Source organism: Dendrobates tinctorius, unplaced genomic scaffold (genome assembly GCF_039654945.1).
Source record: "Dendrobates tinctorius isolate UK_male_01 unplaced genomic scaffold, ASM3965494v1 ptg000104l, whole genome shotgun sequence".
Lineage (NCBI taxonomy): Eukaryota > Metazoa > Chordata > Amphibia > Anura > Dendrobatidae > Dendrobates > Dendrobates tinctorius.
The window spans coordinates 8,346,460-8,373,093 of NW_027361772.1; the positions used below are offsets into that span (position 1 = coordinate 8,346,460).

Below are 26,634 nucleotides of genomic sequence, written 5' to 3' on the forward strand. Positions count from 1 at the left end.
TTCACCAGAGACATTCATGCGTGCATACATCACTCACTCCACATAGTCTCTAAATACAGTCTTATCCTAGCGCATGGCCGAGCGGCCACGCGAACCTTTTATAGCCGCGAGCGTCCGGGACCTTCCTGGCTTCTCGGATGGGCCAATCCGAACAGAAGCAAGACTTGAGCACGTGACCTTCGATCTCCAATGGGAGATCACTCCACGGGCATGCTCAGTGGCCCGACATGGGGACTTAGTCCCTGGAGAATTGTCATAGCTGCGCCAGAGGTGGCAGCAGCAAGCAAACCCACGGAGCTGGTCTGGGCAGAGCGCCTGGACCGACAAGTTTGCTGAGCAACCTCCTCTGCGGCTGTAGAGGAATGGGAGACCGCTGGAAGTAAGGCTCGCGATTCTCGCTGTGCAGCGACAGAAATCCGACGCCTAAAAGTATGTATGTCAACTTTGCACAAATACATAGTTATAGCAGATTCTGTGGCACACATACACAACCTGTTTTGCTCCCTTACAAGTCCCGCAGTCCAGGATACAAAGACTGGACCTTCTGGTAAATGATGACTTTTCACTCTCTACTAGTGATGAGCGAGTATACTCGTTACTCGAGATTTCCCAAGCATGCTCGGGTGATCTCTGAGTATTTGGATGTGCTCGGAGATTTAGTTTTCATCGTCTCAGCTACATGATTTGCGGCTGCTAGACAGCCTGAATACATGTGGGGATTTCCTAGCAAACAGGCAATCTCTACTCTCTACATGAAAAGTTACAATTCTGACCGTGAATTTTGATCCCTTGAAAGAATGTCTCCAAGATGCAGAGTTATGTGGTAAGGGCACAGAGTGAGACCCCATGGCAGGACCGCAAAAAAAGGTAAGAAATTGTATGCAAAACATTATAGAGATAAAGGATCACATATCACTACACTGTATATTGGCACTCCCTGTCATTATATGGTGCCTTTGTGGGGGAATTTCTAATTTTCCAGAAACAAATTCTTCCAAATGAGGTGAGGTGTCACTTTTCTGTTTTATGCTCCTTCAGAAAAGAAAAAAAATCGGTATGCCTCCCTATAAAGTCTAAAGTATAGACCCATAGATTCCTTCAGGTCATGGTCTTATTCATTTAATTATACTCTGAATAATGTCAAAAGACCACTGCTCTAAAATGCAATGGTGGCTGCTTTAAATCACTCCATCCGATGCTTGGCTGTCAGGATTCCTCCTATCAGTGTGTCTGGATGCAGTGAATGACAGTTTTGCAGCATACTTAGCTGTCAGTATGGTGATTGATAGCACAGCTGTCCAATCGGATGCTGAGACATCCTGAGTTGTAAAGCTGTGAATTGACCATTTAGCTGTCAATCAGGACCAGGGAGTGCCAGGGCTTCATTCATGTGTCTCCTGTTAATTGTAATTACCTGGCTATTTAGCCAGCTCTCTGCCTTAGATTGCTGTGAATTGTAACTTTGCTCAAGAGGAGTGTGTTTGTTCCATGCTCATAGTCTTGTATTCTGATCTTTGCTGTCGACCTTGGATTTGCCTTGATCATCTCTTTGTCAAGCCTTTTAGTCTTGATTCACTGCTTTCATAAAATTCTGACCTTGGACTGTTGCCTGACTACGCCTTTGTCTCACTCCTCTGTCTGTGACGTACCCTCCTGTCTTTTGACCTCGGACCTCTTGACTACTAAGCGTCACGGTTTGTCCATGAGTAGTGACTAGTGTCACATTGGCATTGTGTTTTGTGACAAAGGTTTGCATGCTGATGCACGTGTACAATCATGCCACGAAGAAACCAATGCGGGCATAGTTTTTGTGCTGATGTTAATATCAGAGGAGGTTTGGACTCTGCAATTATTGAATCAGCAGAACTTTGGTGACTTTTATGGACTATGCACCTCAGCACTAAGCAAGCCTTCTCTTTAATTTTATGCAGTTGTGGCGCCCCTGAGGGTCCAGTCGTCACAGAGGTACTGCACCTCACCCAGAGGTGTGGTACCCCACAACCAGGGAAGGTGAGTGCACCCGACCAGATTCCAACACCCACACCACACACACACCAGTAGTGTAGCAGAGCACCCTTTTATGGCTCCCTGCTTGGAACACGAAGTGTGCTGGGAGGTGGGAGGAGCATAGTGAGGAGGGAGAATCTTAGAACTGAGGCGTTGTCTGAACAGGATTTGCAGCTGCTGGCCCAGAACGATAATTGTGAAGCGCTGGAGTGGAAGAAGGAGTTTAAGCAGCTGCTATGACATTCCCCTCTGAAGGACCGGCCCGGTACCGAGTATCCCACAGCCCTGGGAGAGCGACCCATCTACAGCTCAGCTGCACCACAACATCTGTCCCAGAGAAGCAACACTGCAGCGCTGGTCAATCTGACCAGAAACCACAGGTGGCATCACAAATCACCTCATAAACTTTATCCCCATCAGTTCTTCCCCTTTTACATGATCGCCTGAGGCCACGGACCGGGTCACTGCCACTGTGACATTTCCCATTGAAGTCAACAGGCCCGGCATCGAGTATCCCACGGCCTCTGGGGCACGTCATCTTTGGCATCACGAACAGGAAGGCGAAGCCCGGTAACACCGGGTCCTGTGTGCTGAAGATTTATTACATTCGAAATTGATGAAAATGTGCAAAAGAACAACAATGATAGACTGTAAAATGGACTCTCAAAATGGTTGCCAGAGCAGTGCTGAGGGGTGTGCCATTGTGGGTGGCACCCCAAAAAGGGTGCGAACTGTTCTAGGCCTCCCCTACCTGAATTTCTATGCAACTGCAACATGACCAACCCCCAGGGGGGTTCGGATATTGGCCTGGTATGGTGGAAAAGGGAGAAGGCACCGCCCCAAAAAGGATGAGCAAAGCTCAGCGGCGGGAAGAAGTGCCAAGAAGAAACCAGAACGCCCAGCAGCCATGATGGAAGGAGGACGGAGACCATGAGAGCGCGGGGAATAGGAGCTTTCTTTCCCTAGCGCCTTCGTCGTAGGCTCCGGCCTGATCGCATCCATGGACCAGAGGCAGTTGGAGGAGGAGATATGGGACGCCCTCGCACCCAGGGCTGTGGGCTACTCGGTACTGGGCCCGGTGGATCTCAATGGGAGTTGTCACGGTAGCTGTGACCCGGCCCGTGGCCCTGGGCGCCCATGGTAAATGTTCAGTGTGAATGAATAAGTCGTGACGCCACCTGTGGTGTTCGGCAATGTAGATGTTAGGCCGACGCTGCAGACAGATCCTCTGGGACAGATGATGTGGTGCAGCAGTGATGGTATAGCCCTCCACAGGCAGGGCTGTTGTCCCAGGGCAGAGTAGATGTGGAGACACTTGGCTGGTGTAGTGTTTGGCGCAGGGGATGTAGCAGTGCCAGGCGGACGGACGCAGGAAGGAATGGAGGACACCAGGGCATGTCCACAGGCAGGGCTGTTGTCCCAGGGCAGAGTAGATATGGTGACACTTAGGTGGTGTAGTGTCAGGCGCAGGGGATGTAGCGGTGCCGGGCAGGTTGACGCTGGAATAAGTGGAGGACACCAGGGCATGTAGTTCCAAAGCTTTACTCAGTCTGTTGCACAAACAGGTGCCTGCTTCTGAGCCGTGTCCTCCGTGTCTGGGACTCAGTCAACCCCCCAGGCCAGATGGAATACTCCTTTCCAACACTCCGCCAACTTGTGCCTTTCTGAACGTCTCCTCTTATAGCGCCTTTAGATGAAGTACTCCTAGTACTGAGTTACACTGGAGTTCCTCCTGGCTGATGTTCCTATGAACTCTACTTGTACGCTTGTACGGCAGACAGCTGCAGCCTGCTTCGGGGACTCCTTGCTACTAAGTCCCGGCTCACTATCCAGTTGCTGTTGTGCCCCCAAGTCTTGTGTGGGAATAAAGTGGTCACTACTTCTATTCTTCCGGTGTCTGCTGCAGGACCATTAGTATCCGTACAACCTCGGGGACTGGGCCCCGGCCTTGCGCTTAGAACTTCTAGGAAGGGTTCTCTTCTCACCCACGTCCTCTGTTCTCTTTTACTCCTCACGTTCCGTACTAATCCTTTCCTTCTATGGAGAGTCAAGCTTTCAGTCTATGTTGCTCTCTCGTTCTCTCTTTCCCGTGCCAGCAGACCCAGATCACTGGGATCTGCTGCAGCACTTCCATCCATCTATCCCTCTCTCTAGGGATCTTCTCCTCTCTACCTCCAACTACTGACTGACTAACTAACTCAAACTCTTCCCGCTCCTTGTAATGTAAACTAACTCCACCCACCTCCCAGCACGTTTCGTGTTCCAAGCAGGGAACCACCAATGGGTGCTTTGCTATACTCCAAGCAGGGAGCCGCCGAAGGTGCTTTGCTACACTACTTTGTGGTGTGGGGTGCAGGTGTTGGAGCGTGGTCAGGAGCTTCCACCTTACCTGGATGGTGGGGCACCACACCTCAGGAGGAGGTGCAGTACCTCTGTGGCGACTGAGCCTCAGAGGCGCCACAGATAGCCCTGCTGAACCGCAGCCTGCGGCTGAGGCAGGAGGCTCTGCAGGAGTTGAGACGGCAGCACACCCAGGAGGGGCCTGCAGAAGAAATACCCTCACCATCAGTACCCGTTGCCACTGATCCGGTACCCACGCCACCGGTACCCGCCACCGCTGCATCAGCCTCATCAGCCTTATCACCGGAAGTTTCCGCTACCGCCGCTGCACCTGTAACACCGCCTCCAGCGTCTGCTGCCGCCGCCACCCCGACACCTCTGCTGGACGCCGCCATCTCCCAGGAGGCATCATCCCCAGATCCAGATACCAACCTCGCTGCGGAGGCTGTATTCCTGCCCGGACCTGACGCGGCTGCGCAGGTTCCGTCCCTGGCCCCGTCCGATGCTGTTCCTGCAACGGCTTCACCAACGCTGTCGCCTGCCACGGTTGCTGACCTGGCAGCTGTGAGGACCGCTGCTGACACCAACCTCCACCCCTCACCTGCGGAGGACACTAGTGACCAGGAGGGAACAGGTATGGCTGCCGCCCCTGCATCCTGGGGGCCCTGATAGGTCCCGGTGATTCCCCGCCTGCTCCAAGCCCGGGCAGATTGTGATAGATCTGGCTTGGGACCGGGACACAATCCCCAGGGGGGGAGAAGCTGGAACTGCTTGCGGTAGTGCCATTATCCACCATAGGCAGAGGCCGTCCCGAAGACCTAGCCAGGGATCAGTTCTGCCAACAGCAGATCCAAAAACTAGCAGCGGAGCAGAGGGAGCGGGAGCATCGCAGGGCCGCAGTGCTGTACAGGGACATACAGGAAAAACACCAGGCCCGCACGGTCTGGTCGACTAAACAGGCCTCTAGCGGGTGGGGCAGGGTCCTCAATTTCAATCTGGACAAGGGGTTCGGATTTATCCAGGATCCCCAAGGCATCTCGGACCTCTTCGTGAGTCGCCGGGATGTAGAGGCACATCTTACAAGGGACACCCGGACCGTGATCTATACAGCGGGGAGTATGTGACCTTTACCCGTCACCAGGGTATGTGTGGATGGTACGCTCTAAACGTACGCCGCGTACCTGCCCCATTTGTTGAGGTCTATCAAGACAGGAAGGCGCCAGTTACCACGGCCCGGGGGCTCCCACCACTGTCTATACCCCTGCCAAGATAATGGTGGCAACATCAACGGCAGTTAACCATCCGAATGTAAAAGCAACATCCCCCGCTGTGCTCCAGGCAGTAGTCACACCAGCTGCCAGACAGGAACCCCAGGCAGCCGCCAGTGCAGCTACCTCTGGAGGAGCTCTTGTAGAGGACTACCGATGATGGGTAATGCCACCAGGAAGTGGACACCCTGACAAGCTTCCCTGGAAGCAGAAGGCAAAGCCTGCTTCCTCCACCCCAGGGGGTGAACACCAGTAAACAGTTAACCAGTTTTACAGACAGTTACCCAGGAGGGTACGGGCGCCGTTGTGCCCTCATTGTTTGCTTTTTGTCAGTTTTTGCCTCAGTTTCGCAATAAGTTGCTCTGGCACAGAGACTTAGCGATCATGAACTTGGAGTGATCCAAAAACTTTTATTGTAAATAGTTGCGCCTCTACAGGTGCTCCCCCTTGGTTTTACGCAAACCAGTAAGAAACAAAGACTACCTCGGACCTGAACAAAAACACTGCAAGACACCCTGTCTGGGACAGTGTCCACTACCTACAAGAATAATTGTACTTATTGTCTTTATGTTAAATGTCTAGTATTTTATAGTGTTAGCACTTTTCTACAGAATTGGGTACCGCAGTAGTATTTGAAAAAAATGTGAAGTTATTGAATAAAACTTGTGGGACAGGTGACGAACCATAGTCAGCGGTTGTCACCAGGAAGTAGTTATCTTGTTAAATAATAAAGATAAGGATAGTTTGTAACGTTTTAAAGTGAAAATACCTCTCCCAGGAGAAGAAGTTTTATAGCATTACATTTGTTGTTAATTACTGCAGTAATGTTTCAAAATGATATTTGTATGTTCTTCCTGTAACATCTTTGTTTTACTTGCAGTTCAACAGGGGGGAATGTGGTGCCCCTGAGGGTCCTGTCGCCACAGAGGTACTGCACCTCACCCAGAGGTGTGGTACCCCACAACCAGGTAAGGTGGGTGCACCCGACCAGATTCCAACACCCACACCACACACACACACCAGTAGTGTAGCAGAGCACCCTTTATGGCTCCCTGCTTGGAACACGAAGTGTGCTGGGAGGTGGGCGGAGCGTAGTGAGGATGGAGAATCATAGAACTGAGAGCGAGGTTAGTTCCCCCAGAGGGAGGGAAGTGGATGACGTGTCTGCAACAGCTCCTGACTTGTACCAGGAGGCCGCTAGATGGATTGGATTATAAAGAAGATTCTCCATAGGAAGGATTGGTTCTTCCAGAGACACGGTTGGAAAGTGTATCCCGTGGGTCTCGTTCCACGCTGACCGCCGTCAGGTGGAGGAAGGAACAAGACTGGTGGCAAGGGGAACAGCCCCTAGTCTAGATCGCATTCTTCAGGGTGCCTCTAGCAAGTCAACAGCTTTGGTCACTTTATGGACCATCGCCCCTACCACAGTTAGTCCGACTGGAAATGCAGCTATATAGAGTCACAGAAACGGTGAGGCATTGTCTGAACAGGATTCGCAGTTGCTGGCCCAGAACGATAATTGTGAAGCGCTGGAGTGGAAGGAGTTTAAGCAGCGTATTATTTGGAGACGGCCAGGAAAGGAACACACTGACAGGGAAAGCTGAAAGCGTGCATTTCATCTTATCTGGAAGTTGTCTGGACCCCTCACCTGGAGGACACAGCGCTGAAGCAGGCTTCTGTGCATGCCGGAACTGTGAGTAAAGCCCTTTTGAACTACATGCAATTGTGTCCTCTACGTTCTTTCCGTGCCTCACACCCAGCTTTGCTACATTCTCCACTCCTCATTTCCTCACCATCTACCAACTCACTTCATCTGCCCTGGGACTACAGCTCTACCTGTGGAGGGCTTCTACATCTCGGCTGCACCACAATATCTGTCCCAGAGAAGCAACACTGCAGCGCTGGTCAATCTGACCAGAAGCCACAGGTGGCGTCACGAATCACCTCATAAACTTTATCCCCATCAGTTCTTCCCCTGTTACATGACCGCCTGAGGCCACGGACCGGGTCACTGCCACTGTGACATTTCCCATTGAAGTCAACGGGCCCGGCACCAAGTATCCCACGGCCTCTGGGCCGTGTCACAGTATCCACGTGACTGTGGTTCCCAGTTACTCCACAGGTGAAGATAGAATATTTCAGAGAGAAGAAATTTTAAGATCTGACTTGTTGTACCGGTGGCGTCCTATTACAGGACCATTCTGGTATCAGTGAGATCTTTAGAACAAACTATTTAGAGCATGAGCTTCTCTGTATGAAGGAGTCGGGAAAGATCACTGTCATCCAAATCAGATATCTTTTGCGTATGGGGCCCCTCCATATCTAATGCCCAAATGGTCAGTCTGTGTGGTTTACCAGCATACCTTACTGAATACAAATGCCCAGACCCACTGGTGAACACAGACAAAAAGGGCCCTCGTGAAAGAGCAACATATGGACCCTTTGCAGTCCAATAGCTCATCACAATGCACAATTCCACCTGCTTTGGAGGTAGAAATGGGCCTTCTTACCTAAGCTGCACAGGTTGTACCAATGATATGTCAGCACCTGCCCATTACTATCACTTATCAGCTTATAAAATGTGACCACCATACTAAAGAATGTGCCGACTCCCCTCTCCGACACCTAATGATAATATCACACAATAACACATACAGTCCTAGTGCTACGAATGACCGTGCCAACCTACGTCACATAAATACAGCATTACAAAAGACCATTACCAGTGGGTAGAGTGATTAGGCGCATTAACAGTGCCAGCCTGTTAGCGCATCAAGTAACGTAACACAAATCCTTGTGGCCTCCATGCCTGAGCCCTTCAATGATAACACCACATGAAAGGAAACATCTTCCCTCGCCCTCCTGTACCACAAGAATCAGACAAGTATTTCCGTGTCTCACCAGTGGTTCTTCTTCATCCTGTTGCATCTCGGAGTTCGTAAGCCCGGAATCGTTTAAGAACATGTCCACGGTCCTAAATGGGATAAACATGGTCACATAACTTTTAATCAATGTTGGAAAAAGATAAGTGTTAGGAAAATTCAACCTCTCCGATATCTATTTAGACCATGGGAGGGATGGACACCCCAAAGTCTTTTCATTTTCATTGGTACAGGCAGTTAAAGAAAATGTCCAGGATTAGAAAAAAACATGTTTGATTTCTTCAAAAAAGCAGTATCAAAACGGTTCATGGGTTGGATCTGATTTTGCAGAACGGAAAGCATTTTTCCAGAGATGGGTAGATATACTATATATGGAAAACATGGATGCTACACAAGGGCGCTGTAAGCAATGGTGCCACTGCCACCATAAAAGTAGATGTGAACACCAAATCTCTTCTATACTGCATAGAAAGTTTTATGGGGGTAACCTGTGATGAGCTATTAGAGGGCATGGGCCTATAAATTGCTCTTGGATCATCTGCTTTCTATGCCCATCCTTGCCTAAAGGAACATGATGTTATGCCAATTAGGCCTTCCTGAGAGAAGCGTGGTTTGACAGCATGGGCAACACTTTCTGCATCCAATAATGTTTCCATATGTTAGAGGTCAGATAAAATACATCAAAAGAGAATGGTGATGACGGCAAAGTGGTGCAAGGGGGGTGGTGTCCCTTATAAGTAGACCTGGATATCTGTGATGCCTTATAAAATATTGCTTACAAATAATACAATCGTTTTTTGGATCTGGAAAAATGAAAAAAAAAAAATCATCTCAAGGATTGGAGTGCTGGAAGCAACTCAACAGAAAGAGCAAAGGTGTTGGCATAACTGCGAATTGTGGGAACCATGTAGTGATGTCCTCATAACTCCCATTTCTTTTTTATGTAATTTAGGCCTCATTCCGGCATCTATTTTTCTCACGTGCGAGAAAAATGGACTGATTATTTGAATCAGTTTTTCTCGAACGTGGAGAAAATAAAAGGTTCTCCCCACCTTTGCTAGGGACAGTCCGTGAAAATCGGACTCACAGACTTGCACTGCCGACTTTGATCTGATGCTTGGATCAAAATTATACTTGTCTCCATGAACATCTGCGGACTGCTTGGTTCACGAATAATCACAGACAAGTGAATGGCCCCATAGACTATCACGGGTATCCGAGAAAAACGAGAATATTGGACATCTGAATGAGGCCTTACACAAACAGGATAGCGCAGCTGTGCTCTGCTGTTCTTGTAACCACATTTCTGGTGGTTGGGACTTAGAAGCACTTATTCCCATTTTGACCATGAAAGGCAGAGATGTGAATGACCATTTATACAGTATTAACGCATAAACACCTTTTACTTCCTAAATGCATGTATTTTTGGGCTATTACTTTAGGGATTCATCAAAATTTGGACTGTTTGTCTTCTACAGCCTCTATGTATCACTGTACATAGCAAACTGCTGAAGCGTTACCAGTGAATGTGACAATAAGTACAGTCTGCACAGTAACCCCTACTCTCCTCTTCTAAACAATCACCTAAGCTGATTTATGATCAAATAAAAGCTCAACTTATTAAAAAAGTCAGAGAAGAAAATAATTCAGAAATTGAGAAATAGGGGTATGCTCACAAAGAGATTTTTAGGCTGGATTGAGAAGCAGAACCACTTCACAATCCTCTTAATAAACTGCTTCAAAATCAACGTAAAACTTCTTCTTAATTTTCATTAGCCAAACTAGTCATTTCATTTTCCATTCCATCGAAATAATTAAAAATTTCAATCTAATGGCAGAAATGTACTGTTCATACTCACTCATTCCCAAGGCCGATCTCCAGGGCATCCAGGTCATGAAATATTTCACTATATCTTTTTCGACCCTCTCCAGGCCCAATTTGTGCGTTAACATCTATAAGAGACACAAAAAAAATGAACACTATTATCAAGATAAAGGAAGTAGACAGACGGGGGGTGCTCGGCAAGGTACCACAAATCTGTAAGGCGGCCAGGGTGGTAGTCGTGGCAACAAGCTGTAGTGTTTCCACACCCTGGCGCCCAACAGATGAAATGTAAAGTCCCTTCGGCTGCACATGCAGCATAACACTTACGGTTACTCTTACTCTGTCTTTATGTTTCCAGGTTCCATAAAACACAGAGTCACAGTCTTTTTCAAACAGCTCAACTTTACTGATAACACGGGCACTCATCACTTTGGCAACATGTTTCACACAGAGCCTCATATCCTGCACTCTATTCTTCCTGTAATCCCTCTCTCTTTTCTCCCAGTAATCCCTGCCGTCTCTTTGGACAATCTTTGTCCCGTCTGCGCCTTCCTTTTACCTGCCATCCGGGCAGCCTGTTTGGACAGTCCATGTCCCATCTGTGCCTTCCACATCACAAGCTCCCTGTCAGCCCCTCGTTCGGTTCCAATTGGGAAAGGTGCTGGGAATGCCATCTCAGCTGCTCCTGCCCCAGTCTTAGACCCCGGATCCTTCTTGGGGATGATCCTGTTGAGCTGGTGCCCGACTGCACTATTCTCCAGCCTGGGGCCCCTTCCTGTCGCAGCAGCTTTATCCCCACGGCCTGCAACTGTCTGCTCCACTGCTTCGCAAACACCCTGCCCTGGGCAAGGGTGCCCAGGCTTCTGCTGCCTATACAGGAAGTGCTTCTCCTATATCTCCCTGCTCTGTGCTGCTCTGCAGCTCCTCCCATTTGCTTAACCCCTATGCTGTCTGTTCCTTACTAACACTTCTATCTATTCTATCCTATCTCTATGATGCCCCCCTCTACTCTAATCCCCTATGGTCCTAAACTATCCCTAATCTTAAGCACAATACAGAACAAATACACCATATTACAGTACATGACAATAACAGTAGGAAACCGCACATTACATTAATAAACAACGAGGTGCCGCACACAATCCATTAAACAGCTACTAGGGGACAGGAGGCACGTGAGGGTCCCCGCCACCTCCTTACAACTGGTCCATTCTTCCCACATGTAAATATTGGGATAAAGAACAAAGTAAAGGAATGAAGCGAAAGGCACATTCATGGTTAGACTGGCCCACCAGAAGATTAAAATATGGCTTGCTCCAGGTATCACACAATAATGAGGATCAACCTCAACCGCTGCATGACTTTTATACATGTCTTGCATGAGATACATAGGACAAAAATATAATCTGTATAGTCAGGAGAAGGGGCCCTAAGAAACATTTCTACTAGACGGACAAAGTCACCTCAGACTTGTTCAGGTGTCATTTATTATTTTTGGCATCTACCAAGCAAAAATGTGGATTACATATTGTACTGGATAAATGTGACCAACAACAAGAAAACCCCTCAGAATTATACAAGTATGAACCCCAAATGAGAACATATTCCTGTAATAGAGTGTATAGATATGAAATAAAGTTGTAAATATAAGCATATGGCAATAATAGCTTACCCCACGACAATATCATAATAAAGACTGTACTCGACGTGCGTTTCGCTGTGTTACTAAGCTTCATCAGGAGAAGACCTTGTTGTTACTCTGGCATGGACTTTTGTTTAATACTAAGTATTTTTCATCTTAAATGTGATATACTGAGACCTAAGTATAATGTATAATTTCTTATTCTAGTCTAGACCGTTATTGGTCTTTGTATTTTTTTTATTGCATACTATTGTTAATTATCAAGACTTAAAGTCTAGGTTGGTGCTACATTTTTAAGTAGGCCTGATGTCCATGGTATGGGTTGTCTTACTAGTTCAAATTATTAATGTTTCTATGGAAGAACCTTTCGAAGGTGAACCTCTTCTGACGAGACACTAGTACATCACCATTGTATAGGCGATAAATGTTCAATCATTGGCCTTCTGACTACTCGGACCCACCAGAAGACTGGACCCAGTCTATCAACCCTACCCGCTAGGATCTCCATGATGAAGAGGAGCAGTATGGAGTAGTGGTTGGCCATGGTATATATGCAATATAAAAGATACTATTTTCATGGAGAGTATGGTCTCTCTTTACCTCTTATTTTCTCCCCAGATGTAATCTGCTCTAAAAGGGAGATGTGTGTCTACTGTTTTCCTGTTAATTGAGAACCTGAAGGAATATGCCAAAAATACTCACTTCCCAAACTCTTTCACAGTGTCCATGAGGCTGCTGGAAAATAAATGAGACCAACAGGACCACTGGAAGACTTCCCAGGCGCCACAAAAGCCAATGTTTTCCTTGCCATGATGCCAGATATTCAGGGGTATGCTGTGGGCCCTGACTGGATATAGGTCCATGTATATAGAACTGCATAATGTGTTATCATATGAGCTTTAATTACCCCACTTGGCACATTCACAGACTCGTACAACATTGGGTGTACTCATACTTTGGCATAACAGAGCCCGACTTATAAAATTCTCCTTGAAACCATTGCATCTGCCACTTTTCCATCAGAAGACACATCAATTAGCTATAAATCTCTGCATAGTGCAATAACAGCTACATTTTTTACATAAAATCCTTAAAGGGGATATATCACCAGTTCAAAAATAGACAGTGTTTTGCTCTAATTTTATTCCCGATGCTCCCCTGAGTATTCCATTTTTTATTTTTTTTAAATCCGACATATGGTTCTGGAGATATGGGGCCTTTTTATTTAGTGCTAATTTTTCATGAACCTTACCAAGGGAGGCTAATAATGCAGAGTAGTCTAAAGACACGCCCCCTTAGAATCCTGTCAGTAAAGACCATAAAAATTAGCACTACATAAAAAAGCACCATATCTTAGGAACCGTATGGCAGATTTATAAAAAACAAAAATAAGAATACTCAGGGGGACAGTGGGAATAAAATACAAGCAAAAACTGCCCTCTTTTGATCTGGTGATAAATCCTCTTTAAATCCTATATCCTCTCTGGATATGTTAGGTGTCAATCTCTCCGGTGCTTAGACGCATTTCTAATCCTGTCCCCCAGACAGAAATAAAGTCACTGACCTGTTAGATCACGCTGAAAGCAGGATGTGGTTGAAACATCACTAAAAGGAGATGTAACCCTGTAAAGACTGACACCGACACGTACCGTGGATATGATAGAGAAACTAAAGCCTGAGAATGTAGATAGGAGGTGTAATCGCAGCGATGTGCATAATACCCCTTTACATACATGAGGCCTAAAAGTCATATAGGAAGTAGTAGACATTGCATATAGCAATGCGACATACATTTGTCTGGCTATATACTGCTAATATAGACCCATGTATCTATAGGACATATATAGTACATTGTACTATCACCGGTCTGTGGTACCCAGGGGTTCTTGGGTACTGTGGCCATAATATGGTACCAAAAAGCACCCGCATTATGGCCATGTGAAGTGGCCTAAGCCCCCCTTATACCATGCAGATTCACGGCGCTCATACAGTTTTCAGCATAGCAAAGACTATATAAATATATGCAAATATATATAATATGATACACAATGCACGGGTATGAGATTGTGAACAGCCGAGGGGAACAGGTTGCAGCAAGAAGCACGAAGCTGTACATGAAATCACAGATAAGACCACAGGAGCCATAAGCGAGGGAAGGAGACAACAGAATAAAGAATGGGGGGCAGGACGCAGTTTCTTACCCCCTCCTCCGCCTGACGCCATTTTCCCAGGCCCAGCCGGAGTGGACGCCACTGCCAATTGTGGAACCCGGGTTTTACTGATGTAGTGACAAAGACCCGCAGCTTCCTGACAGCAGTCATCACATCAGGAAGTGCAGAGTGAGAGTGCTGAGCACGGCAGTCACCCTCATAGGCGTGTGTGCTCGACATCGAGCGTCCAGAGCAACACTTTACCGCCTGCAAATTAAAAAATGTGCATCCTATCTGGCTGGGAATTTCCAAATACATGTAGGGAATTGAAAAGTATTCACGATATCATCTGTATTTTTTTCGCTTTTAACAGAGCTGATCAAATTTTAAAAAAATAAAACCTCATTATTTAAAACTTTATTTTTTTAAATAATCAGAAAATGACCTATTATTATTTAAATCAGGTTACATGCATTTTTTTTTAACAAAATTGACAATGTTTATTTTATCCATATTAAAATCTTTATTAATAAAAGAAAATAGTAATCTTGCAATTCTCACACTGGCCACTAGGGCTATTTTAGACACATACTTCTTGTCCTTCAACTAAGCGTTTTCAGTGGCTTCCTTATCAGAAGAGGCAGAATTACAATGACAAGTAGCCTATCTATACGCAGCTGAATACACAGGATGCCCCAAGCACAATGATGTCACAGCTGACACTTCACACTTCACTACAAAAGATAGGGTCTGATCATCGCAGCTAATGTACATGTGTTATTTCCTGACGCAACAAAATTAGAGTCTAATAACAAGCCCCAGTGGCCAATATGAAAATTGCAAGGTTTTTTTTTTTTCATTTTTTAATACAGATTGTGAAATGTACAAAAAGAGGGTAGAGGAGGCATCGAGACGATGAAGGCAACAGGGCATTTACACTTTTTCTAAAATCTGTCAGTGGAATCTCCTAAACCAGGCTAAGACTTGGATCTAGTTCATAGAAGGGGTGATGGTAAAGAGATCACACTAAATTGGTCCACTTGACATCTGGCACAAGGCTATGGACTCGATTGGACTACTGGTCACAGTTGACACAAGCAGTAGGTTCACACTTGGCATCGCCCTTTTAGCTCGCTGTTTTTGAGCTATTATTTTTAGCCAAGGACTAAACGCCTTCTACAAAGCCATCAATGTCATAACACAAGCATGACTGCTGTAACCTGGAATGCCAAGCTCACACATAACATGAATGGATGGAAAGCCTCCAGAGATAATTACAAGGGATTAATCTGTGACAACCTAGTTCATGAGTGGCATTTATCATCCTGGTATGATTTTGGTTGATATTAATGACGTCCGTTTTTTCTGACTTTTATTACTGGACTTTAAGAAATGTCCAGAGGTTGAGGCAAGTTCCTTAGATGACATAGTAGTAACCAAAAAAATGTAGGGAGAAGCGAGCACAGATGGATTGATATCGATGGAGTTCCCATCTCATCATTGGAACAAACCCTACCCAACGTTCTACCATAGTCACATAAAGGGTAAATGGCTGAATATCTGGAAGACTTCCTTCACTGAAGTCTATGAAAGTTATGGAGATGTCAAAACAGGTCCTGCATGCAAACCACTGCTTGATGGGATAAAGTTGCCCTATTTTTCCCAATCTTATTCTTCTTTATTCCTTTTGTATGAACAGAGTCTTGACTAATAGGATGGCCTTGAAACACATATAATCACTCATGTCCTGCTTTTAGGGATGAGCGAGTAGTGAAATACTCGGACTCGCTGTACTCATTACGAGTAGCTCCTAATACTCGGGTACTCGTAACGAATAGCGAGTCCAATGTAAGTCTATGGGAAATGCGAGTAATGGGCTGTGTGTGTGTGCGGGGCTGTGCTGGGCTGTGCTGGGCTGTGTGGGACTGTGCTGGGCTGTGCGGGACTGTGCTGGGCTGTGCGGGTACTGTGCTGGGCTGTGCGGGTACTGTGCTGGGCTGTGCGGGACTGTGCTGCTCGGGGACTGTGCCGGGCTGTGCGGGACTGTGCTGGGCTGTGCGGGGACTGGCCGGGCTGTGCGGGGACTGTGCTGGGCTGTGCGGGGACTGTGCTGGGCTGTGTGGGGACTGGCCGGGCTGTGCGGGGACTGTGGAGGGCTTGTGGGACTGTGCTGTGCGGGGACTGGCCGGGCTGTGCGGGGACTGTGGAGGGCTTGTGGGACTGTGCTGTGCGGGGACTGGCCGGGCTGTGCGGGGACTGTGGAGGGCTTGTGGGACTGTGCTGTGCGGGGACTGGCCGGGCTGTGCGGGGACTGTGCCGGGGGGTGCAGGACTGACTGGGCTGTGCGGGGACTGTGCGGGACTGTGCTGGGCTGTGCGAGGATTGGCCGGGCTTTGCGGGGACTGTGCGGGGACTTGCTGGGCTGTGCGGGGACTGTACGGGCTGTGCCGAATATTGCGAGTCGAGTAGTGAAATTTACTCGCCAGGATTCGAGTACCGCGAGTACCACATTACTCGCTGAGTACCGAATCCTAACGAGTATACTCGCTCATCCCTACCTGCTTTGGAACCACACCATCTTCAGTGAGGACGGTGCTCACTATTCTTCGGGACAGATCCTAGTACAGAGAGTTCTTTGGAACAACAATAAAGAACATGCTACCGACGCTCTGACAAATTGTTATTATTGGACTGGCTTCCTTTAGTTGTGGTTGTATTCCAATAATAACAGGCAGCATTGTTAGGAGTTTCAGGTGAGAAGTTAAAATGCCCCTAAATTGTCTTCAGAGATATATAGCGCAAGGAGATGGACATATTGCACACATTCCCCCTTGGAAAATATGTAAATTGTTATAATGTGTAATGTGAACTGTAACATGCATTAGTAATGTTCTTATTGTGTGATGCTCGCAATTAGGGAGAGCAAGACTTAATGTCTGGGACTAGCCCAGTGTAATGGGCTAGGATGAAGGGAGAGACACAGTTTTCTGTAAGGAAGAAAGAAAGGGCCCAGAGTACTTAGTAAGAAGATCTAAGGTCCAGTGTGAGCAGTGCAGCAGCTCCTGGGTGTCCCCTTGCCATGAGAGGAGACACCCACAAGCTGCCATGAGAGAAAAAAAAATAGCCTGATGAGGAGCAGAAAATGGGAAAGTGTTGGAGTATGTTTGGTGCAACAACTCCATTCCTGTCTATGAGTGTTTAGTTGCTAGATTTTTATGCTGTTTAGAAAGTTAAAAAAAAACTCCCAGAGGCTCACACAGGGAGAGCCTGTGACTGTATTTCCTGTTTTCCTGTGTCTGTGTATGAGAGAAGCAGCCTGCTGTAGATGCTGCATAGATAGAGACACACAAATGATTTATGCCTGAGCTATTAAGCTTATCATATATTGTTCCTGTTTGTTCCTGAATAGAGAACCTCTGTTGTCACACGCTTTGAGAGTATCCTGAATAATCCGCTTCCAACAGAAAGTGACTAAGAGACAAAGTGAATTGCCTGAACTTGGTCCTGGGAGAGGACGCCTAGATGGTACAGAGTATGTAAGACAATGAGAGTGCCCCGGGCGGGAGTTCCTTAGTATCATAGCACTTGCTCTAGTTGGCAGGATCGAGTCTCGCAGCTAGAAGAGCAGAGTGATGCGAGGAAGACTCGAGCTATGTGGAGGATGATGACTGTTATGTGATCTAAGATGGCGCTGAACATGGATTCTGTAATGGTGGTCAGTGGCGCAGAACAGCAGGAAGGTCCTGCCCATCATGGTCATAGAATTAAGAAAAAGGTGCAAAGAGTCGTCCAGCCCTCCAAAGGTTACGCCTGCCAGAGGGAGTGTCAGAACTGGAAGTGCCAACTACTACCCATATTACAATAGTAAAGGGCAGTGTATACCAAAACAGTAGAGGGCTGTGCATATTACAATGATATTGTACAGCATCCAAGCACTTGGATGGCCGCACACCTCATAGGGTTCTACCTTTCCCTACAGGAACGAAGATGCAAAACCACTGTCTGTAAAGCCAAAATAATTTTTCTCGGAGGCATTTCATTAAAATGTCAATGGATAGATCGCTCTGACACGGATGTACCCTGAACCTGCAGGACAGCTTAGATTTCTTTGGAACTTGATTGGGGCTGCTTATCCACCATCCAGACTATCCTGCATTGCAATCTTTCATCAATTTTTCATTGTCAGCCATGTCCAGGGAGATTAGCTACAGTGCCATGGGTTGTAATATTCTTGATTATGTTGCTCACTGTGGACAAAGGAACATCAAGATCTCTGGAGATGGACTTCTAACCTTGAGATTGTTGATAATTTTCAACAATTTTTGGTTCTCAAGTCCTCAGACAGTTCTCTTCTTCTCTTTGTGCTCTCCGTGCTTAGTGTGGCACACTTCAACATTTTGGAACAATCCAACCGATATCAGTGTGGTTCACTCGGATGGTCCCTCTTTGGCTTTGGTAATCTCCCCTCGGCTTGGCTCCCCCACAACAGAGGGTGGCTCCTTACTACCTGCTAATGTTTTTCTTGACTCTGCCCTTTTTCCAGGGCACTCATATGTTTTTAGTCAATCTTCAATGGGCACTCAATTAACCCAGCCATCTTTCTCTGCAGCTGCATCATTTAAAGGGAATCTGTCACCCCTTTTTTCGAATATGAGCTGCCGGCACCGCCATCAGGGGCTTATCTACAGCATTCTGTAATGCTGTAGATAAGCCCCCGATGTAACCTGAAAGAGAAGAAAAATGAGTTATATTATACTCACCGCGGGGCGGTCCGGTCTTGGTCCGATGGGTGTTGCGGTCCGGCGTCTCCCATCTTCTAACGGTGACGTCCTCTTCTTTCCTTCCTGTCATGGCTCCGACCTCTCCGGGCGCCTGCGCACTGCAGGACTCTGCTCTGCCCTCAACAGGGCAGAGCAGTGCGCCCGCGCAGGAGCCACGACAGGAAGGAAAGAAGAGGACGGCATCGTATGAAGATGGGAGGCGCCGGACCGAACTCCAGGGTTAGTATAATCTAACTCTTTTTTCTTATCTTTCAGGTTACATTGGGGGCTTATCTACAGCATTACAGAATGCTGTAGATAAGCCCCTGATGACGGTGCCGGCAGCTCATATTCGAAAAAAGGGGTGACAGATTCCCTTTAACTTCTGTTAAACACAGGCATGTGGCTAGTTGGCATTTTAGTACCAACTACAACATATATCCCCATTGTGAGTATGACACAGAGAGTTACAAAGCGCAGGGTCCTCATGCCTGTGTTCTCATGTATATAACAATATAGTAAAGTAGTGTATGATGATATAGTATAGTACAGACCTGGGCAAAGTGCAGCCTCTGGGTCACACCCAGGCCCTCTAGCTGTTCCAGTCCAGCCCAGGGACCGAGACAGCTGAAGGGCTGAAAACAGTTTCCCCTTATTGCCACACCATACCCACCATCAACTCCCGCATCACAATCCTCAGGATGCAGATAGCTGTGAATATTTTGATGGAGGACGGAGCCGCCAGCTCTTTCTTCCTCCAATCACTGTGTGCAACTAAGACAGCAGATGTGATGACATCGCTACATCACGTCTGCTGTGCGGAGAGTCAGTGCACCGGAGACCGGGCAGAGCGACGGGGAACGGGAGCAAGGTGAGTGCGTTTTTTTCTCGATGTGTGTGAGATGTGTGTCTGTACATAGTAGGGCTATGTGGGGGCTCATACTGTATATAGGGGGCTATGTGGGGGCTAATACTGTATATAGCGAGGCTATGTGGAGGTTCATACTGTATGTAGGGGACTGTGTGTGGGTTCATGCTGTATATAAGGGGCTGTATTTGGCAGCTCATACTGTATATAGGGGAGCTCATGCTTTATTTATGGGGGCTGTGTGCGGAAGCTTGCTGTTATAGGAGGACTGTGTAGAGGTTCATACTGTATAAAGGGGTCTGTGTGGGGGCTCATACAGTATATAGGGGCTGTGTGAGGGCTCATAGTGTAAATAGGGGTGCTCATACTGTATATAGGGGACTGTGGTTGCTTGCTGCACATAGGGGGCACATACAGTATTTAAGTGGCTGTGTGGGGGCTCATACCATATATAGGGGAGCTGTGGGTGGGCTCATACGGTATATATGAGGATGTTAGCATATTTAATCCTGTTCAATATTAAGTGATACAATTAATATAAAACAAGAATTATAATGTTAATATCGACATGAATTAATTTCAGCCTGTTAATTCGGTCTTTCAGAAAATTCACAGTCTCTCGTGTAGCCCCTCAGGAAAATTAATTGCTCACCCCTGGGAAAACAACAGAGGACACTGTATAACAAAATGTATAATAGCATATAGTAGTAGAGGCTGCATCTATCACTATATGACACAGCACTTCATAATCAGATAAATAATGATATAGTAGACCACCGTGCATGGGAGCAGTAAAGAGCAGTGTGTAAGGATATCAGAGTCCAGTCTATAACAATGCAGTGTCTACTAATATGTAGAATGATACAGTATTAGTAAATGCATATAGTATAGAGCAGAAGATATCAGATGGCAATATATTACTGTAGAGAACACATAAATTACTTATAGTAGGTATACTGATGCACTGGAGGAAAGTATAAGTAGTACAGTGCAATGTAAATAAATGCAGTGTCTGTCGATAAGCCGCCAGTGGGTACACGGTGCGTTGGCTCGTACCTCGCACTCTGTTGACGAGGTTGGTCATCGCCTCTCGTACACAGTGAGATTTTAGTGCTGGATATTTGAAGAGCAGAAATACAACTGATTGAAGTAATTCGGATAACTTGAGTTCAGCATAGTCACAAGAAGGGGGACCTGGGAGAGAATTAGCAAAAAGTGGAAAATAAATGCCAGAATTTGGAAGCCATTTTCCAATTAAATTCATTGGTACACCATTAGAGTACGGTGAGTAGAGACACAGACTTAAGCCCTGAGAAAAAATAATAACAGGTCTCCCAAATGCCATTTCCTATATATAATACATGTGTCTACTTATACAACCTTTAGGTCCCGCTAGGTACTGGGGCTCATGTGTGATGGCCTCTTTAGCCACCGTTAGCTACATCTCTTGTAGTAAGGCATCAGCCAATCTACACTTTCCATTTATTACAATACAGGACATAAAATCCCCCTGAAATAATCATTGGTGACCAATAAAATATACATCTAGCTTGTTACGGAAAATAGAAACTTATAGATGTGGAAGTCATTACCATGTTGACCTAATTATAGGAAGTCATTGACCATCATGAAGCCACTGACCATAATTACCATCAATCTCAACCAATCAACCCCGTGTGATGTATTTTACCTCTAAAGATGTCCATAGACATTAGCGAAATATCTAGTATCTTACACAAGGCTATGCATTCAGATAAACCCTACATAGTGCATATGAAGGACTATAACATAAGGTTGGGTTATGGCGTACAAATCCAAGAGCACCAGAAAAGTACATTTTGTTATTTGCTAATGATCAACAGTCCTTGACCAATAAGCCTAGGAACATTCATGGCAACTCCTTAAGAACTGGAGATCTCAATAAATATGTATCAGCACTTTTTTTCATGATGAAACCCTAGGGCCACCATCAAAGTCGCAAGTCAGAAGATACTATCATACAAAACCTCATTAAATTTAAGGTCAACTACCAATGCAGATCCTACACTAGCCATATTTTTTTACACCATATTGATCCCAACCACATACTTTCCACACTATAAGTTTTCTCTTCAGATGTTTCTTAGAACTTCTCACCTGATCCTTGGTAGACATCTCTCATCTCCTGAAGCTTCTGGTCAACTTGCCTCAGCCGAGAGCAGAACTGGATCAACTGTGGAGACTCCACCGGGGCTTCATGTCTCTCCAATAATGATGAGTGAACGAGAGCTGACAGGTAGCACTCACCTACAAGGCATCTTGGCGTAGCCTCAATTTCCCTGGCACAACTCATGTCTGAATTAATTGGGAAGGTTTCACTCACTAAGGTCAAATATGTCCTATATGTACGAAGGAGGCACTCATCATGCCTCTATCCTAGCTTCCCACGCTGTTCTTGCTTCAGTAACGAATGGCATTCTATATATAGCTTTATATGTGTAAAGAAAGAACGTAACTCATCGTCTACAATTAAGGAATCTCTACCTCCAATACTGGGACTCAAGAGCGGACACTTGCCCAAGTAACTGAACCCCCTTATCTATAGCTTCTCCTAAGCCAGTATCTTTACGCTGCCTGACATTCTCCATCTGTCTGCTAAAGAAGTGATGCTCAGTATGTCCAAATCTGGATTCTGGATACCGAGGAAATTATATCAATGTGGGTGAGAAAAGGAAACTCCCTAATGACTCTATCACTGCTGGATAAACATGCCTGGTCTATGAGACATGGTACCAGATGAGGCTAGACATGGTACCACTGTCTTGACATGTGTGGAGTTACATTTCCCCATATATTCAGCCGGAGAGTTTGATCCAGTAATTTACTTTAGGGGGAAAATCAGGTTTAGTATATCTTCGCAAATTTTTCCATTAAGGGTTAAATTCCTGTGACAGGTGTGCGCGCTGGCGATTTTAATTATCCCACTAATTGCAGGTAACCTGCTCTGCAGGAAAAGGGAGACAGGCCTGCCCTTAACCACTCCCGTAGATCCATATTAACCAGTGCCCTTAACAGATGACGAGAGGCAGAATAGATGACAATGACAAACTGTCTACAGTCAACTGGATCCATTCCGACATATGTTGTGTAGGAGACCATTAGAATCATTACAGCAGCAGAAGAGGAATGTGTTGATTTTGTGGAAGCCAATGACCTGTCCACTCATGTGACTTAGGAAGGAGAGTAGAAGGGTCATGAAGTGGATGGAAATAGGGCAATCTGTAGATGAGGAGATGGTGGAAATGGTTACTGCAGAAGATGAGTGTGTTGAACTTGTGAGAGACAGTGACCTGTACACATGTTATTTTATATTATTGAGGATATTGCTATAACTGATATAAGTCAGTTGTGGATGTTGTGGAGATCTCCGACCATAATGCGGCCATACTTCCCTTGTGTAAATAAGGCACCAACTTCATTAACCTTTTGCTGGATAGAGGTCTTCCACAGCATTTATTAACCATCTTCATTAAAATATGAATGACAAACTCTGATATGCCGGCCGCCGGACTCTAGGGGGGGTATGTCCGCCTTCAATGCTCTCACCAGACATCCATTTGTTAACATATTGCCAGCTGTGAATCCTAAATAACCCTTGTTATTATTATAATTGGTAAGAAAAAAAACAAAGATGTCTTATAAAAGGAATAACAAACCAAAACCACTCTTTATTCTCCCATTAACTATTGTCCCTCGCGGGAGGGTGGGGCAAAGCATGGGAACGGAGCTGAAATGGAAGGAGAGGTGATAGGGGAGGAGGATGTCCGCACGTCAAAAATGCAGACCTGTAGAATGGCCACCCTAGCAGTCAGGCAGCACCTTCCCTTCCTATGCACATCAGATAGATACTAGGGAGAGCAGGCATCCATAACAGCACAGAGCATTTAAGGAGAAAGGTTATGATCTTGTGGTTGAAAATTTACTTGTCCAGTCAAGTGATTATGTTACGACAGGGTGCGGGGCTGCAGGACTAGTGTTATGATATTCTGTGTGGTTATTTAGGCAATGGGAATTATTAAAGCAGTAGAAGATGAATATGTTGATTCTGGGTGAGGGTAGTGACCTGTAGACTCATATGGTCATATAAGAGAGTACTAAAGTATATGGGATAGACACAGAAATAGAATAGGTCATATTCAGAGAACAGCAGCAGGGCATTAAAAGGTGAGGATGCAGCTACCAAGACTGTGCTAAAGATAAAACTGGCAGTGCCAAAAAGTCATTCAGGGAATGGGAACATATATCTATATACTCAGGACTCAGGACTATATACTCAGGACTATCAGGATCCTGACAGCGCCGGCGTACAGCCTCCGCTGAGCAGGGACTCACCCGCACTGTAGGGACCCCTGGGGACCAAGATAGCTAGAAAGTATAGGTGCACAGGACCTTAGTGATGAAGTTTAACAAGCCGGCACAGGACCTACGGTCATGTGACTGCCAGGGGGCGGGGCTTAGCATCCTGCTTTCAGGGAAGACAGAAAACTCAGAGTCGGGCAAAAAGGAGGTCATTCACAGTACGGACAGCGAGGTACAGGAGGGGTAAACAGACGGGAGGTCAGACAAAGCCAAACGTCATACACAAGAGGGCGATGCGGTACCAAGGGGACGAGCAGAAAGAAGTCGGGTCACAAGCAGAGAGTCATACACGAGAGGTAGCGCAGTACAAGAGGGACAGGCAGAACTCGTAACAGGGACAGAACCGGATCAAAGCCAAGCAAGCAAGATATCAGGCACAAGGCACACGTACGCACAAGGTCAACTAACTCAGCCGAGGGCAGGAGTATAACTGACACCGGACCTAGGTCCAGTGAGCATTAAAATAGCCGCCCTCTGGCAGGGAGAGGCGGAACAATTAACTCCCAATCAGACCAGGACAGGACAAAGCGAAACCCCGTCCTGGATCATGACAAGGACAAGAGAGACTTGCAGGAGCTCCTAGAACCCAAATTTTGCCAGCTTCGCTGTCCCCCTTGGATATATATATATATATTTGTATAGTGAATGCTTTATCCAGCATCTATGTTTCCTTTCTAAATTTCACCCTGGTGTGTAACCCACCAAACCCCTGACTACTGTCCATGGTACTGACTGCAGCAGTGGTCTATATGCAGAATATCACACTCAGAAACGCAGATAACCCACTCATGTATTTGCCACCCTCTTATTCCACAGTAAATACTAATTTTATCTACTAAATACTAGAAATGAGCAACATTTTTGAAGTTCGAATTCATCAGTTTCGTGAACTCTGTTCAGCAATTCGATATGCTATGAATCGCAACTACAGCAAAGCCTCCAGTTGCCCTGAAAACACGCAACACTCGGAGGTTTTAGACTACGCGTTTCGGCGGTAACAACTGACGCCTTCTTCACGGTCTCAAACTGCTTCCGGAATACTCCAACATTCTTAAGTAGAAAAAACATTTCTTAACCTCATAATCAAGAAGTAGTAACAGGTGTGGATAATATCCTTCAATGTTAACTCTATAGCTTCCGGAAACAAGTAGAGAAAAAAAAAGCATCAGTGTGAACAGTACCTGCGCTAACAAAGTTATCTGATCAGGATAAAGAAATAATTAAAAACACACATTATTACATTAATACAACGGTGTTATATAATGGAAACATTATGACTGAGATATAATAGCACTACTTGGAAAAACGTGATATCAGAAATTATTTAGAATGTATTGCTAGATCCATTCTATTATTGAATCCATGCGGTAACCTTGTATCTAAAAGAAACATCCATTTGCTTTCTCTTGCAAGAATTTTTTTTTTGTGATAATTCCCCCCTCTTTCTGGTTTTGTAACCCGTTCAATGCCTATGAAAGAAAAACCCTTGACATTACCCCCATGTATTTGTGAAAAATGTCGGGAAACTACAGAGGCTCCTGCTGGTGGCAAATTAACTGCATCAGAAAGATGTTTTCTGATCCTTTTTTTTTAAGTATTCATAGTGCAACCTACATACTGTTTGTTGCAAATTTCACAATTAATTAAATAGATGACATTGACGGTATTACAATTAATATATGAAAGAATATCAAAAGTCTTATTATTGTGCATAGACATAAATGTTTTAGATTTTTTGGCATGCTTGCAACATTTGCACACATTAGCTCCACACCCTTTGGTTTTTAACCAGTTGGTATCCTGTGAGCTAAGAGACAAGGGATCCCTGAAAAGGCTGGAAGATAAAAGTGAACTTAGAGTGGGGGCACGTTTAGCAACAAGCAAAATAGATTCACTATCTACCAGTGTTTTTAAGATTTTATCTTGACACAGAATGGGCAGATATTTCTTAATGATCGCAACAATATTATGATACTGGGGACTAAAAGATGTAGTAAAACTCAACCTGCAGGATTTGGAGGATATAAGTACTTATATTGAGTTGAGACAGGATCCTACATCAGATTTCAATAAAAAAATGAATGTCTTGCTACATGAAGGGCTAGAAACGAGTGCAATTACAAACAAAACTATGAAGTATCTGTATGTAGAGAATCCCATTATTCCAGTTTATCACTCACTTCCTAAGGTTCATAAGGAAAATTTTCCTCCACCTATGAGACCTATAGTGTCTGGTATAGGTTCCTTTAGTGAAAGGCTTGGAGAATGGGTGGATCATTTTTTGAAACCTCTAGTCCCATTGACACCTAGTATTCTTGGGGATTCCAGGGATGTTGTTGGAGTCTTGGAGAGAATACAGTGGCAGAAGAATTATGTTTGATTGTTATGTGATGTGGTGGTACTTTATCCCTCTATTCCACATCATATAGCTCTGAGATGCTTTAGGAACTATTTACATCGGTACAGCTCATATGATATTAGCATTCAAAATGTT

The 26,634-nt window shown here is 45.6% G+C and overlaps 1 protein-coding gene across 2 annotated transcripts in view; it reads right to left on the bottom strand.

Annotated features, from left to right (window-relative positions):
* GMIP (GEM interacting protein) overlaps nt 1-22,415 on the bottom strand; it is an 86,914-nt gene extending 64,499 nt beyond the window's left edge. The window contains exons 1-4 of one of the 2 annotated variants that reach the window (XM_073588704.1): nt 21,879-22,415; nt 20,799-20,936; nt 10,357-10,450; nt 8,517-8,589 (exon numbers count right to left, since the gene is read on the bottom strand). In XM_073588704.1, the coding sequence (XP_073444805.1) occupies nt 8,517-8,589; nt 10,357-10,450; nt 20,799-20,936; nt 21,879-22,074 (501 nt within the window). In that variant the 5' untranslated portion in view covers nt 22,075-22,415. Of the gene's footprint in view, nt 1-8,516; nt 8,590-10,356; nt 10,451-14,165; nt 14,279-20,798; nt 20,937-21,878 lie in introns of those variants that run through there. The other variant, XM_073588706.1, reaches the window with a different exon arrangement.
* Between the last annotated feature and the right edge of the window lie 4,219 nt (nt 22,416-26,634).